Source organism: Hydra vulgaris, chromosome 09 (assembly GCF_038396675.1).
Source record: "Hydra vulgaris chromosome 09, alternate assembly HydraT2T_AEP".
Classification (NCBI taxonomy): domain Eukaryota; kingdom Metazoa; phylum Cnidaria; class Hydrozoa; order Anthoathecata; family Hydridae; genus Hydra; species Hydra vulgaris.
The window spans coordinates 46,678,646-46,696,098 of record NC_088928.1 but is presented as its reverse complement, the minus strand read 5'-3'; the positions used below and the strand labels follow the sequence as shown (position 1 = coordinate 46,696,098).

Genomic DNA, 17,453 nt, shown 5'->3' with positions numbered 1-17,453 from the left:
ACGAGTATAATAATCAGATAATAAGCCCGTTACTGTTTGCAAACCATACTTCTTGGCGATATTTGACATTAGCAGCGGTCGACTAAATCGTGCGTTAGTCAACCAACGGGAGAATGGTGGTGTGTCAGGCAAAGATGGACGAGGAAAATATGATCACAAGACACAACACATTCATGAGGAACGCATCACTCGCATTAAAGATCATATTCACATGTTTCCCACATACGAAAGTCACTATACTAGAAGTCACAGTGCATCTCGCCGCTTTCTACCTGCTCATTTGACGGTATCCACTATGTACGACATGTATAGAGAAAAATGCATACAGGATTCAGTCGAACCCCAAAAAGAGTGGAAATTTCGGGACATTTTTAATCATGAATTTAACTTGACGTTCCATCAGCCACTAAAAGATGCAAAGAAACGTGCAAGAAATGTGACATTTTTAAAACAGACATTGAAATAGAAAAAACTGAACACAAAAAATCTCAACTAAAAGCAGCGCATGAGATTCATTTGCGCATAGCAGAGAAGGCACGTCACTCCTTAAAACTAGAAAAGGAAAATGAAGACAATAAACATGCATCTTTTTGTTTTGACCTGCAAAAGGTCATGCCTTGCCTTACAACCAATGAAGTTTATTATTGCCGGCAATTATCAGTGTATAATCTAGGCATTCATGACCTTAAAAATGACAATGCAGTGATGAATGTATGGCATGAGGGAACAGCCTCACGAGGTGCAGGTGAGATCGGTTCATGCTTATTAGCATATTGTCAAAATCTAGCAAATAGGGATATTACGTCTTTTACAGCATTCAGCGACTCGTGCAGCGGCCAAAATCGAAATATAAAAATTGCACTGTTATGGGTGCATTTGACGCAGACGACGAGTATTGAACTGGTGAATCATAAGTTTATGGTCTCTGGGCATTCTTATTTGCCTAACGATGCAGATTTTGGAATAATTGAGAGAGCAAAACCAAAATCCACAGAGATCTTCGTGCCAGAACAGTGGTACAAATTGATCGAGAACTGCTCTATGAAGAAGCGCTTCAGTGTTGCAAGATTAAGCACTGATAATTTCAAGAGTGTGGAGCCCTTATTGAAATTAATTACAAATCGGAAAGTGGATGAGAGTGATCAGAAGGTCAACTGGCTGGATATGCAATGGCTGCAACTTAGAAAGAACGAGCCATACAAACTGTTCTTTAAATACTCTTTAGATGATGACGCATCATTCAGTTTCATTTCGCTAGCGAAACGCGGACGTAAAACGAATCTTAGTGAAGTGAGTTTGGCTCCACTGTACTGTGGAGCAAAAAAACTGAGCAAAGAAAAATACTTAGATCTAATGAAAATGTTAAAGTATATTCCTCCTATCTATCAAGACTTCTATCAAAAGTTGGAACACAGCGGTCACAACAAGGATGTACTAGAAGATGAACTGCTCGATGACAGCGGCGATGATGATCAGTAAATTCGTGTGGTTTTTATTGTACTGTTTGTAATAATGAGGACTATTTTTGCCGATAATTAGTAAATAGTAATTGTGTTTTTTTACAACATAGTATGAATTTGTACTACTTGTCTTAATTTGAATTGCTTTTGTAAACGAATAATATGAAATTTGTTCATGATTTTACACTAAAATGATTTAGCGATTTGTTGATTATGTTTAGAGAAAAAATGGACCAAGTCCATAACTATTATTATATTATTAATAATTATTCAAAAATTTATTTGTGCATTTCACATATCTTGTTGTCTAAGAAAAAAGATTTAAAATGATACTAGACATCAATAATACTACATATGGCTGATTTATAATATATGCAAACACTAAGAACACTTATTTCTAACAATATAGAAATATGGACTTGGTCCACTTTTACTCTTATGGGCTCAATTATGCTAAATAATAGAATATGAAATAACGTAAAATTAACCTAAATAATTTTATGATGATTTTATGACATATGTTATATAATTTTTTCTGTAATATTTTGTTCCAGTAGTTGAAGATCGCCAGCAACAGTCAACATCAAAGGTGAAACTTAATGCAGTTACATCAGCATTGACCATATCATTTAACAACAACAACTCTTTATCATTGCCAATTGTTAACACTGAACCAAAATGCAGTCAGTCGAATGCAGATGCAAATGTTGATAGAACCCAAATAGAGTTAAACGATGTGCCAAAAACTGTATCACCTGAGAACATTCGACCTTATCCTATTGCTTGTAGGGTTACAAATAGTGCTAGCCGTAAACGAAAATTTAAGCGAGCAGAAGTGGCAATATATTAAACGCAAATTTACTTGTACTGTATGCTTGTGTAGCTTAGCAATTAATACATTGTTTTATTGCGCATTAAAATATTTTGTTTGACATTTGTTTTATTTTGCTGTTTTGGAATTTACTATGAACTGATTAGCAGGTTTTTTGGCATAGCCCTATATAAATATATAAACTTAATTTTTTTTTAAAATTACACCACTATTTATATTACTTATTTTATAAACTAGAATTTAGGATACAGTGATATTTAAGACAGTAATGGTATCATGAAATTAACTTATCTTAAAATCGTCATCTTGCCCCGCATACGGGGCAAGATTACGATTTGAGGTAACATCGGTTAATGAGTTTTTTCCAGACTATTTTCAATTTTTATAAGGTTTTTTTGATACATCAGTAGCACGTGATAATTTTTAATCACTTCTTGATAAAGTTTTACTTATTGGAACACTTATTGACTAAGATATAAGTGCTTTTCAAAACGTTCGTCATCTTGCCCTATTTCGAAATCGACTACTAATTCAGTATAAAGAAGAAAAATAACTTAACAAATGTATGAGACCAACATATGAATATATGTAGTTAATGATTTGTATATTTATTAAAATACTATAAAAAGTTAACTAAAAAACTAAAAAGTCAAAATTACCTATTGATAAAGAAAAGGTTAACCATAAAACTTGCAAAAATATTTTGGCCGAACCATGACATAATAAAATCCTCATAAAATTTCTTAAAATTTCTAAATTAGTTTAAATATTTTTTCCATTATTTGAAAATTTATAAAAATGAGGAGAGATAAATCCTAATCTGCTTCACAATTTTAGGGAAACTTTTTTTAGTGTTTCAGGGAATTATTCTTATTGTTCCTTAAGACATTTTTTTCGAAAATTGATCAAAGTAAAACTCTTGCAATCATTGTTCTTGAAAACTATTCCAAAAATTTGAAACTCATCCCATAATCCTTTGGGTGGGTTTTATTTTTGCTATTATTATCTTATTTTTAGTCAATTTTTATAATTTTTTATTGGTTTACTATAAAAATTAGTGTACAATTTAATTAGAATACCAATATACTTCGTATGCCAATATACATCGTATGCGGCATGAAATGCATACAATTCAGTACAAAAGTACATATTAAAAAAAAAATCAAGTAAATAACAAAGTATGCTTGAACCTTTGTTATTTTATCTATTAAATTAAGTTGCCGTGTACCTTAAAAAACGAAACAGTTTTATTTTCCTACATTTGTCTTCTTTTTTTTCGCAACTGTCTATACCTCATAAGTAAAAGTTTTACATGATTTAAATCTTCTGCATGAAGCAATGCGTGTTTGACAGCAATCAGAGCTTCGCAGATTTTATTTGGTTTAAGTCTTAAGGTCCTTTTTAAACATTTTGTACTATTGAATAGAGTAAACGATCTACGTAAACTAACATGAAACGGTGGACAAAGGGAAGGTCTTAATCTCCTAACTATTTTTTTGCACATCGGACATTTAATCTTCAAAGATCGTACAGATTTTATACACTTGACATTCCTCAATGGCTGTTCGTCTCCACCCAAAGTTCCGTTGTCGGAGTAAAAGGTTGTTTCCAAAGTAACGCCACTTTCAGATTTTTCATCCAAAACTGTTCCATATTTTTCTTTAACAAATGTTTCCCAAGAAATAGGCTCTTAAAAAATATTTCGATTGTTTTTATAACAAACTTTTTGTGTTCATTTTAAAATTCTTTAACAAATTCTTTAAAAACTTTTTGAAAAATATTTAACAAGAAATTTTGTACTCGTGGTATTTTAGGTGCTGGTTCTTGCAAAATTTCAAAAGTTTTTATAAGTAAATATTTTTAATGAGACACTATTTAAATAATAAAAACAGAATATTTGTTTAGCATGAAAATAAAATAATTATTTTAAAATGATTTTTATGTGTAACTTACGGTACGGTAAAATTAACATCTATTATACGACATTGAAAAGTTAAAATTCAATGATTAAAAAAAAAAACACGCAAATATCATCGCTTTATAACGCAAATATTTTAAAGATATTTTTTTGAAAACTGCTGTTCACAAATTTAAGAATATGTTGTTTTTCTCACAAAAGTTACCAGAAATAGGTCCAAAGTTGTATGAGTGTTTAAAAAGGACTTGCGTAAATACATTTTTTTAACAAAGATATAATAGTATAAGATAAAAGAATATCTACCAAGAGAAATTATAAACAAAAATTATACTTTTGAAAACTATCAAAAACGTGAATTTTGGACAATTTTAACAAACCAGCACTTAAATACCCAAAGTAACAAAAAATGAAAAAAAAAACAACTAAACTTTAAAATGTAAATAAAGTAAAAACCTCCAAGAATTTCATCGCCTTTGATTTCTTGATTACTTTGCTCATCTAAATTATCTGTATGAAAATAAATTCTAATTTTATTAATTTTTTCTTTTTTTTTAATTAAAATTATTTGTTATTATTTATAAATATATATACATATACATATATATATACATACATATACATATATATATATATATATATATATATATATATATATATATATATATATATATATATATATATATATATATATATATATATATATATATATATATATATATATATATATATATTCCCCACCACGTCCCTGGTAGTACCGCGCTCAACTTGTTTCTCCGCGCAGCGGCCTTGTTCGTCGAGGTTCGTGTTTCGGAGTTATAGAGTTGAGAGAGGGTTATAACCACCATTAAGTAGCCTCCTCATCTGTAGTGGCCTTCTTGGCCTTGAGAGGTGAATAACAAAAAAAAAAAAAAAAAAAAAATGTATATACATATATATATATATATATATATATATATATATATATATATATATATATATATATATATATACATATATATATATATATACATATATATATATATATATATATATATATATACATATACACACACACATATATATATATACATATATATATATATATATATATATACATACATATATATATAAATACATACATATATATACATATATATATACATATATATATAAATACATACATATATATACATATATATATACACACAGATACATATATACACACAAATATATATATATATATATATATATATATATATATATATATATATATATATATATATATATATATATATATATATATATATATATATATATATATATATATATATAGTATTGGTCATTAATAACAATCCAGCATGTTTTTTTTGTTTTTTTTTTAATCATTATACTTTGATTTGTATAAAATTAATTTTTGTTTGACTCTTTATAAATGTAAAAAATGAATATTGATGGGCATTCTATTTTCTTTCAAACAAATATAGAAATTCATAAAAATGATATTTGATGTGTTAATTATATTACTTATTTTTGACATTATCTAAAATAATTATTATGGCCAAAATTAACAATCCGCTATGTTATTTCAAACCTTTTTCAAAATTTCATTTGTCTTTGATTAAAACTTTGCACTTATTTGCGAACTATTTATAATTATTTAAGAAATTTTTTTTTAATTTTTATAAATATTTAATAAACTTGCGTAAAATAAAATAGAAAAATCAGTATCTAATTAACCACAATATTTCAACAATAAAACAATCAAATTGACTGGAAAAATTATTGATAATAGAACAAAATGTAAAATAATAGTAATGAATGAGCAAAATATCTTAATGGGAGAAACTACAAAACATTTTAACACAACACATGCCACTTTTAGCAGAATAATCAGCCAATATTAAAGAAACAATACAATTTAAAATCTTCTATGTCCTGGAAAACTCAGCATTTCAAATAAAAGAAATGAACGTTCATTTATTCGCATAGTGAAATAAAATAGAAGTTTATCATCTACTGATCTCAGACGAAAAGGACAAAAAGCTTTTGGCATTGTTGCTTGTGCTTAAACACTTAGAAGAGTACAATAAAAATACAATTACATGTGGCGAGCTGCTTGCAAAAAACTACGTCTATTGATAAAACACGAGAAAACAAGTAAAAACTGGTGTTTAACTCATAAAATTTGGTCTATGAGCATGTGGCACAACGATCTTTTTAGAGGTGAAATAAACGTTGAAGTTGATTTAAGAAAAAACTAAGTAATGTTGAGAGGAAAGCCACATTACAAAATGAGCCTAAATTGTTCTACGAATAGAACAAATCATGGTGATGGTAGTGTAGGCATCTGGGCCTGCATGAACTATGTAGGTGTCAGTCGTTTTAAAATATTCGAAAGAAAACTTGATTCTCTAAGATATTTAGACATATTGGATAATTTTTTGATGCTTTCTTTTGACATTTTCCCCAAAAACATGGAAATCTTTCCACAAGATAATGCTAAATGATAATACTGCTAAGATTTGCTAGCAATTGTTTGAAGAAAACAACATTAAAACCATGTCTTGGTTTGCCAATAGTATAGATCTTAATTACCTAGAGAATTTGTGGTCTGTTCTAAACCACAATCTTGATAAAGTTGAAATAAAAAATCCGGACCAGCTGAAGGAATTAGTAACAAAATAAATGAATAGTGTTACAAAAGAATTTACTCAGAATTTAGTGAACTCCATCCCAAATCATACCAATGAAAGCTTATAAGCAAAAGGATTGCCAACAAAATATTAATTCTTGTTTTTATGTTTTATAAGTATTTATTTATTAAGGCTTGTTAATTTTGTTTTTGTGGTTAGTTTATTTTGGCCACATTTTTTTTTTGGTATGAATGAACACTTGTTTTAATTTTAATATTTTAGTTTTTAATTTTTATTACTTTATAATAAATTTATATTGTAATTATTTGATTTATATCAATAAAAAAAAAGAAGAAGAAATAATCGCTTTTAGTTTATAAATTATTTAATTTCAAACTTATATTCATACTAAAATAACATGATGGATTGTTATTAATGGCCAATACTATATATAGACACACATATATATATATATATATATATATATATATATATATATATATATATATATATATAAGTATATATATAAATATATATATAAATATATATATTTAAGTATATATATAAATATATATGCGGTAGTGGTGCAGTGGTAAAGCGCTCGCTTCATAAGCGAGAGGTTCCGAGTTCGATCCCCACCACGTCCCTGGTAGTACCGCGCTCAACTTGTTTCTCCGCGCAGCAGCCTTGTTCGTCAAGGTTCGTATTTCGGAGCTATAGAGTTGAGAGAGGGTTATTAACCACTAATAAGTAGCCTCCTCATCTGTAGTGGCCTTCTCGGCCTTGAGGAGGTGAATAAAATATATATATATATATATATATATATATATATATATATATATATATATATATATATATATATATATATACAAACATATATATAAATATATATATAAATTATATATATTATATATATATATAAGAATATAGATATATAAATATATATATATTACATATATAATATATGTTTAGAGAATGTAAGAGAGTGTATTTTGAGGGCCTTCTTCAACTCCATGAATCCCCAAATGGCAAAATCCATCAGGTTCATATCTGGGTTAGAAGGGGGCCACATTTTTGGCGACCACAATTGAGGAACTGCGGTCTGTCTCTCTTAGAGACAGACCACAGTTTTCTTGTGATTGTGAGCAGATGCAGAATCTTGGCCTGAGGCAACAAGTTAGCTTTTATAAAGTCAACATAAGTTGTTTGGTTCACCTTGACACCTTCGAAAACAAAGACAAGTGAAGTTTTGGAGCTATCTGAACAAATGCTTCCCCACACCATCACTCCTATATGGTGGTGTCTTCTTGGTATAGCCTGAATTTACAATGGAACTGTTCTTATAGACTTCCCTAAAACTCAGTCTTGTATCTGTTGGGCTCAGGCTTGATTGTGATAATTTTATCGTCACTGTAGACAACTAAAAGATATGGAAGAACATGTACCCGGACATGGTTTAACGAAGTAGCAATGCAGCGCCTGTGCGTCTGAAGAGTGTAGTAGATTCCAGAAGAGGCTATATTGAATAACATTAAACTATTTATGTAGATTAATGTTTTTTTTTCTGTGATCAAATTTTCAGTGATGTAAAACAAATGGTTTTTAACATATTCAAACTTATTTTTTTCTGCAATAACCTGCACATCCCTGTATGTATATATATATATTATATTAAATATATATATATATATTATTTGATGAAACACTGTGTAAAATAAAAAAAATTAGTTGTGACTTTTTATTATTGCTGTTCTTTTGAGAACATTGAGCACTCATATAAAACTATTTGTGTGTGTGTGTATATATATATATATATATATACATATATATATATATATATACATATATATATATATATATATATATATATATATATATATATATATATATATATATATATATATATATATATATATATATAATACACAGATATATATGATTATAATCTCAGTTTTCTATGAATACATTTTTTATTTTATTTTATTATTTTTACTCATAATAATATCTTTGTAAGATCTAATAAGCTTAGATAAGATATAATACGGCTTTTCTATAATTGCATATTTTTTATTAATTGGCCTCTTATATTGTACTCTAAAATGTAATATACATTTAATCTTCTATATTACATAAACTGCTAAACACATCTGTACAAACATATTACTGTAGTGTAAAATTAAAAATTGTTTAAAAAAAGTTGTAATCAAAACAAATTTACTTCACCAATGTTTGAAGCAAAATAAACGCACAACAAAAAAAATTTTCTTACCTTTCGTAAAAGACTTAGAAGATCCAAATAGCTTATTCAATATATTTGCGTCTAGATTTTTTTCTCTATAAAAAAAATTTGATTAGAATATATATATATATATATATATATATATATATATATATATATATATATATATATATATATATATATGTATATATATATATGTATATATATATATATGTATATATATATATATATACATATATATATATACATATATATATATAAACATATATACATACATACATATATATATATACAAATATATATATATATATATATATATATATATATATATATATATATATATATATATATCAGGATCCCAAAAAGGACTCCTGATTTCAAAGTCACAAAAAGATTACTTTATCCTAGTTTTTGGTATCTAGCTCTAAAAAAATAAATAAGTTTATGGACTACTAATATGAAAAAAAATTAAGACTTTTAGGTTAAAGGAACAATCATTTTTTGAGCCCGGAATCCTTAGGTATAATAGCGGCAAGGAATCCGGGACTCCAGGACTCTGGGCTTAAAAACAATAAGTTTCAAGTCATTAAATCTCATGAATTTTTTTTATTATAACAGATAATAAGTCAACAAACATGTTTAGAGCTTCCGGACACTACAGACTTGGAAAAAGTAGAGATATAAAGCCGGAGTCCTTTTGGGACTCCACATCCCTGATATATATATATATATATATATATATATATATATATATACATATTAAGATTTTTACATAAAATGTCACATTAAATCAAACACTAAGAAGCAAGATCAGAACAAAATTAAAACTTTCTTTTTTTAATATAATAATAAAAAGATTGTTTGGCTTAATTTAGTCAATGTATTTTTACTTGAAATGAAAATGAAAATAAAGATATAAAATATGTTATACATAATTATTTTTTATGACAACTATTTATTACACAAAAGATGCTTGAAAGAATCTTTACAAAATTTTATATATATAAAAAAAATCTTTACTTGGAATGAGTAGGCAGAACGACACCAATAAAATCTACATTTAACCATTGATCTAAAGTTGTATAATGCACCTAAAAGTTGATTTTAGTTTTCCTTTAAAATATGAAAAAGTTTGAGACAATTATTATTAAGTCATTTTTTGATAAAAAATATTTACTTTGAAATCAAACAACTCTCCAAGTATTCCTTTTAATGTGTTAAAAACCAACTTTAAACTATTGATATAATCAAGACAAATAGTCCTAAACATAAAAGAAATAAAAGTTTTTTATAAAACAGAAATAAATAGTTTTAAACAAAACAGAGATAATATAAAGACAAATGAGTAATCTCATACCATATTCTACTTACAGAAGCAATACCAAAAAGATTAAAAGACACAAAAAAACCATGTCTTATATGAGAATCTAACAACCTGAAAATAATGTCAAAGAAAATCCAACACTTCATATTTTCAATATTTAATAATTATTTTTTTTATATTTTCTATATTTAATAACTTTATCTTAATCCTATCTTTTAAATTTTTACTTTTATATCAATCTGTAGACTAGTTCAAGTCATAAAAAATATCTAAAAAATATCTAGATATCTTAAAATATATATATATATATATATATATATATATATATATATATATATATATATATATATATATATAAGAGTTATAACTTACAATATGATGGTGTCTGGCACATGGACTGCACCATCCCCCATATGCTTTAACAGTATAAGCACAGCTAACATTCATTTTTCTATATCTCATACTATTATTTTAATTAATACCATTCATTCAAATATTGTTTAGACAAATTATTTAGTCCTAAATATGCTCGATATAGAAAGGATACAGAAAAGCTTTTTGACAGCAAATAAGTATCTAAAAAAATTAGTTACATAAAAATCAAATAAAAACCTATTGTAAACTTAATATAACTTTTAACTATTTACCTGAACACTTAGCTTGGAACATCCTAATAGCCTCTCAAATATGTATGCTGTATATTCTTTTGAAGGAATCAATACCTCTTTCTCAAATGATTTTTCCCTAAAATTAAATATGGTTCTTATATTACAAGTACTAATTTTAAGTAAACACCATAATGAAAAAAAAATAAAATAAAATGTAAACAGTATAATACTTAAACAAAAAACTTTATGGAATAATAATAAAGTAAGAAGTTTGATATATTTAGGACAAAATTAATTTATTTTTATACATCTATCTAGAATATAAGACTTTTATATACCTAATTAAAATATAGCAATAAAAGAGAAGTAGATTATAATAATATAAAGTAACAACAATATAAATAATATAGTAATATAAGTATCAGTAAAAATAATAGGCAATAATAATAAAAACTCCAGTTATTGGTAATAATAATCAAAATAATAATAATAATACTAACAATAAAAATAACAATTCTATTAATAATAATAACAACAATAATAATAATAACAATAATAAAAATAGAAATATTTGTAATAGTAAGAGTTTGAAAGAGAATAGTGATATCAGAAAGTAATATTAAAAGAAAAAGTTAAGAAAGAGCAAACATGAGTAGTAATAAATTTAATTTAGTAATAAATAACATGAGTAGTAATAAATCAGCATTGAAATAAAGTAGAAGAAAAGAATTAAAAAAAAAGATCAAGTATTAGTAGTTATAAACCAGCATTGAAGCAAATAAAGTTAAGATGGATAGTAGATAGTTAGCAGCAGAGTAGCATAGAAATTAGGAAGACTACTTGTTTAATAAAAAATTAAATAGGCTGATTTTGGAAAATGTAGGGAGAAATTTTAACTGTGAGGGGGAGACAATACCATGTGCATATGCCCTTATATTTATTAGATTCTTGGCCATAATAAACAGTTTAAACGAATTCTTCCCGGTCAACCTTGACCGGGAAGAATTCGTTTAAATAGCAATTTCAGTCATTTCGAGCGGTCAGTGACCATTAACCGCCTGTTATTGTCCACGCTGTGTATATATATATATATATGTAATATATATATATATATATATATATATATATATATATATATATATATATATATATATATCAGGCCTTGTGATGAAGTGGGAGCAATTGCTCTGCACATGTGAAACACGCTTGTAAATGGCCTCCGGAAGCAACAAATAGCACTTGCTTTCATTACAAGGGTAAAATATCGCGCTCGTCTGAAGAACTTGTGAGGGAGAAAATAATAAGTTGATTTTAAAGAAAATATTTTCAGTAAAATATTTTTGCTGAAGTCAAAATATGCTTGAACAGTAGAGTTTGTTCATATTGTTTAATAAACATGTTATTATTCGTAATAAAGTATGTCAAGCATAACTTATGCGTGATGTACTTTAATTTTAATTTATGCGGCATGAATATATTTAAAAAATTAAGTATCTAGCTCAATATTTATAAATATCTAGCGTAATATTTATAAATATCTTATAAATATCTAGCGTAAAAAATTTGCAATGCTAAAACTTCACTTATAGCTTCGATTTCGTACAGGTTTGATCACATTCTATTAATAACTGACTATTATATATAAAATTCAAAAATATCAAAACGTTGGAATATCAAATATTTTTTGTCATATATAAGTTAATTAACTAAATATTTTTACTGATATCTTCAAATCATTTAATCTTATATTAAAGTCTATTTATTAAAAAAGTTAAGCTAAACAAAATTAAAAATTAAAAAAAAAAGTTTCAATAAACAATACTTATAACAAAAATATTTGTTATGTAACTTTGAATTGAAACTGTTAAAAGCAAACTCACAAACAACAAAAGAAAAAATGTAATACCACAACTTTCACTAACTCATTTCTCAAAACATAAGTCAGTATATAAGTTACTTAATAAGTTATTTATATATTATATATTTGTATAAGTGTATATATATATATATACACATACATACATATATATATATATATATATATATATATATATATATATATATATATATATATATATACACATACATACATATATATATATATATATATATATATATATATATATATATATATATATATATACATACATACATATATATATATATATATATATATATATATATATATATATATATATATATACATACATATATATATATATATATATATATATATATATATATATATATATATATATATATATATATATATGTATGTATGTGTATATATATATATCAACTATAGCATATGTGAATATATGCTCACTTTTTTTGCTTATCTAAATTGATACAGCATTTTTAGAAAAAGAAGAAGAAAAGGAAGAATAATGAATAAAAAAATTGCTGTCCCATCCCAAACTCTCAGTTGATGTAGCAGTACTCCACTGCTCATCAGGCTATTTGTCAGTCGATGTATGTACTAAAGTCCTCGGAAGCAGGCTATTTCAGTAAGACGTCACATTGCTCACCTAAATCAGCAGTAAAAGATATATATATATATATATTAGTATAAGTCTATTATATATTTATTAAATATATACAGAAAAAACACAAACTTTTTTACTGTGTTAACAAGTCCCTGTGTAATAAGTATATAATATATAATATTTTATAACTAATATATTATGGTTAATGCAAAAGTATTCAAAAATGCTCTGGATGCACTGGAGAGTAAATTAAGAATTGAATAAGAATCAATAACTAATATAGCAGATTTGAATAAAAAGATACAATCATTAGTAACAACAGTTGCTGATGTTACTAAAAAAAATGAAGATTTAAACAACAAAGTTGTAAATGTTATTCTTCCTGCTCCAAATGAAGCTTGGAATATTTTAACTGGTAGAAAATTGAATAAAACTCAATCTCAGATTGATATTATAAATACGGTTTCAAATGAAAATAAAGAAACTTATTAAAAGTGATGGCGCAGATATAAAGAAAGATGACAAAATTAAAGTTTCAGATTGAATGGATCAAGTACCAATAGATAAATCATTTGATTCGTGTGTTTAGATCAAAATCTAAAAATGGTATTGCACCAATAATTGTCGAGTTAAAAAATAATGAAACAAGAAATGACTTAAAAAAATCAGACCGTAATTTTAAGAAAATTTATGTAAATCCTGATTTAACCGATACCCAGAGAAACTTGGATAAACAATTCAGGGATAAGAATTAAATAAACCACTCAACCTGAAAGTCGATTGTGACTGTTAAATAATCAAAAACTTGATTATTTAACAGGTTGGTATACAAATGCAACCTCTTCGGTGGTCAGTTATGTCTACTACTAATATTCCGGGTTATAATCTGTTTAGAGAGGTTTGTCAATTTAGTTGTGGTGGTGGAGTATGTATTTATATTGTTCAGTTATTTCATAAGAGAATGTTAAATCTTATGAAATATATGAACAATCTCTAATAAATGAAAATATTGAGCAAGTATGATGTTTGATTAAAATTGGCGAAGAGAAAATTTTATGTGGTTGTATTTACCGGACACGTCTTTTTTTTTTTTTTTTTTTTGTTATTCACCTCCTCAAGGCCGAGAAGGCCACTACAGATGAGGAGGCTACTTAATAGTGGTTATAACCCTCTCTCAACTCTATAACTCCGAAACACGAACCTTGAGGAACAAGGCCGCTGCGCGGAGAAACAAGTCTTAGTAATAATGAAAAGTGTGTTGACATTATAAAATCATTAAAGCAGGCATATGTACTCAAAAAAAAATAACAAATGCTCTGGTACTTTAATATGTGGTGATTTTAACTATGCATCAAGTTGAACGATGAAAATTTTAGTGAAATTAAAAATGAGAGTGACACAACAGCAAGTATATTTATTGAGTCATTACATGACTGTTACCTGCACTAAAATGTTATCCGTCCTAGTTTTCAAATAAAGTTTGGTATGATACTAACATTTTAGACCTCATTTTAACAGATAATAGCAACAGAGTTTATATTCTGGAGCAATTTCCACCGTTAGGTGGCATCGATCATAGTTATCATATTTTGAAATTTAGATTTGGATATGAAAATAGGTCTAATTTACTAATATCACAACAAACAATAAAAAAGAAAAAAATTTTATAGAAAAAGGGAAACTATAAAGCGTTAGATTTGTATTTTAATAACATAAACTGGGTACAAGAATTTGAAGGGCTTTGGTGTTAATGAATGTTACGAAAAATGGCTTAGAAAATATGAAACAGGGTGTGAAAAATATATTCCAACACTGAATTTAGATATAAATTCTTTTCAACACAAATACAAGTCACAGTGGATGACAAGTGAACTTAAAAGTATGTGTAAAGAAAAACAAAAAAGTTGGTTTAGAAACAGAAAATCAGGTTTTAAAAGTCTTTTAGAAGTCAATAAATATTAAAAATTAAATAAAAATATAAAAAAATCTTGTCAAAAAAAGTATTCGCAATTTTGAAAGAAACTTGGCACTTATTTCAAAAAATAATCCTAAAAGTGTCTATGCATATATAAATAACAAATCAAGAATAAAAAACAATAGGAAACAATGTTGTCATATTATGTTACGTCATGTTATGTTGTCAGCTTGGCGACATTTAAATGGCGATATTTAATTGTTTTTATTTAATATTAAAGTTGCAGTAAAATATTTTTTCCAGTAGATAAACAAATGCATTAACTAAAAAACCAAAGCTTTTTTGAAAAAAATTCAAATGAAAAATCATCTGCCCTTTCCCTTCCACGCACTAGTACGCTCTTGAGTGACCCCCTCTCCATACTTGGGTACATAATTTATGGCTGGCACCACGGCAACCAATTTCAGTATTACGAGTGCAAAATATCGCTCTGGCCGATTTTATTCATCACATGTACTGATATATATATATATATATGTATATATATATATATATATATATATATATATATATATATATATAAACACATACATATATATATACACACACACATATACATATACTCGAGGTGGCCCATAAGTCACTTTACATTTTAGAAATCAAAAAACTTTTTTTTAAATAACTGTATTTAATTAAGTCTTTTTTTATAACAAAGTTTAGAGTCAGTAAGTTAGTTCTGACTTAGTTACGAAAGATAGTGTATCTTAAATAGCCTCCATTCTTGGCTTCATATTTGTTGATTTATTAAACCCTTCCAAGGTTTGATAAAAATGTATTAATTTAGAATTGAATTGAATTTTCTTTTTTTGTTTTTGTTTTAATTATTTTATTTAAAATTTAATTAACATGTTCGTTTTACTGTTGTATTTTCAAATAAATTTGTTCAGAATTTAATTAAAACATTTGTTTTGACTTTTTTAATTATTTTATTTAAAATTTACAAAAAACTTTACTTTTTCCGTTTTTCTTTTAATTGTTTTATAGAATTTACATACAACATTCGTTTTTTCTTTTTTCCTTTAATTATTTTATTTAATATTTAAACAAAAGTTTGCTGCTTTAGATTTATCTGAAACAGGAAACAAATTTAGTTTTAAAATACTGAGATCTGCAAAAAATTAGCGTCAGAATTCAACATTGCCAAATGTCGACCTTGATTTTGAATGCTGAAACATGTAATTATTTCAGAGCTAGCTTTAGCCTTCTATACCCTCGCCACCCTCATGCAAAACCTTAGATCATTCCTGAAAAATTTATAAATTTACTAGTAAATTACATGGAAAATAATAACAAATTTAATTCAAAAATATTATATTACAATGAAATGTTTAATTTACATACATCATAAAAAATAATGTTTTATTTACATATTTTACGTTCTTTTTTAAACTTATGATTACAAATTTACATGTAAAATAAAAAAATTTTCACCAGAATGCCCTTTGGCTCGTATGTAGGGTATGAACTCGCCACCCTTAAAAGTCATTGCTGAATTATTTAATAATCATTTTATTAGTTGAAACATGTTTTTTTTTCTTTCTTACAAAATTTGCAAAAAAAATTTAGAATTGGCAAATTTATCATTATATTTTGCATAGTGTTGTTATCGACTTCGACTAAAAGTCAACAAAAATCAAAGTAAAAATTAGTCAACTTAGAAAAATCGAACAGTCAATTTAATTGACTATGGACTTCCTACTAATCGACTAAAAGTCGATTTAGTCAAATAAAAATTATTAAATCATTTTATCTTTTCATTTGAATTAAATTTCCAATCTTTAATATTTTTTATTCGTTTAAAAACAAAACCATTTACTATTATAACTAGAGATGTCACGAATAGTGATTTTGCTGAATACTGAATACAAAATATTTGGCTAGAATCTCGGCTGAAGCAACAAATATTCAGCTGCCAAATATTTGGTAACACTTTTTTTTTGGTTTACATTTGTTGGCTGTTGTACAACTTATATAACCAATAATAAAAATAATAATATAA

At 26.0% G+C, this 17,453-nt stretch overlaps 1 protein-coding gene across 2 annotated transcripts in view; it reads right to left on the bottom strand.

Moving 5' to 3' along the window:
* The window catches only part of LOC101238105 (nucleolus and neural progenitor protein), a 110,664-nt gene that overhangs the window by 78,779 nt on the left and 14,432 nt on the right, over positions 1–17,453 (bottom strand). Inside the window, exons 4-11 of one of the 2 annotated variants that reach the window (XM_065805893.1) lie at positions 11,033–11,129; positions 10,933–10,961; positions 10,419–10,496; positions 10,239–10,323; positions 10,082–10,152; positions 9,092–9,156; positions 4,664–4,717; positions 3,538–3,981 (exon numbers count right to left, since the gene is read on the bottom strand). In XM_065805893.1, coding sequence (XP_065661965.1) covers positions 3,548–3,981; positions 4,664–4,717; positions 9,092–9,156; positions 10,082–10,152; positions 10,239–10,323; positions 10,419–10,496; positions 10,933–10,961; positions 11,033–11,129 — 913 coding nt within the window. In that variant the 3' untranslated portion in view covers positions 3,538–3,547. Of the gene's footprint in view, positions 1–3,537; positions 3,982–4,663; positions 4,718–9,091; positions 9,157–10,081; positions 10,153–10,238; positions 10,324–10,418; positions 10,497–10,932; positions 10,962–11,032; positions 11,130–17,453 lie in introns of those variants that run through there. The other variant, XM_065805894.1, reaches the window with a different exon arrangement.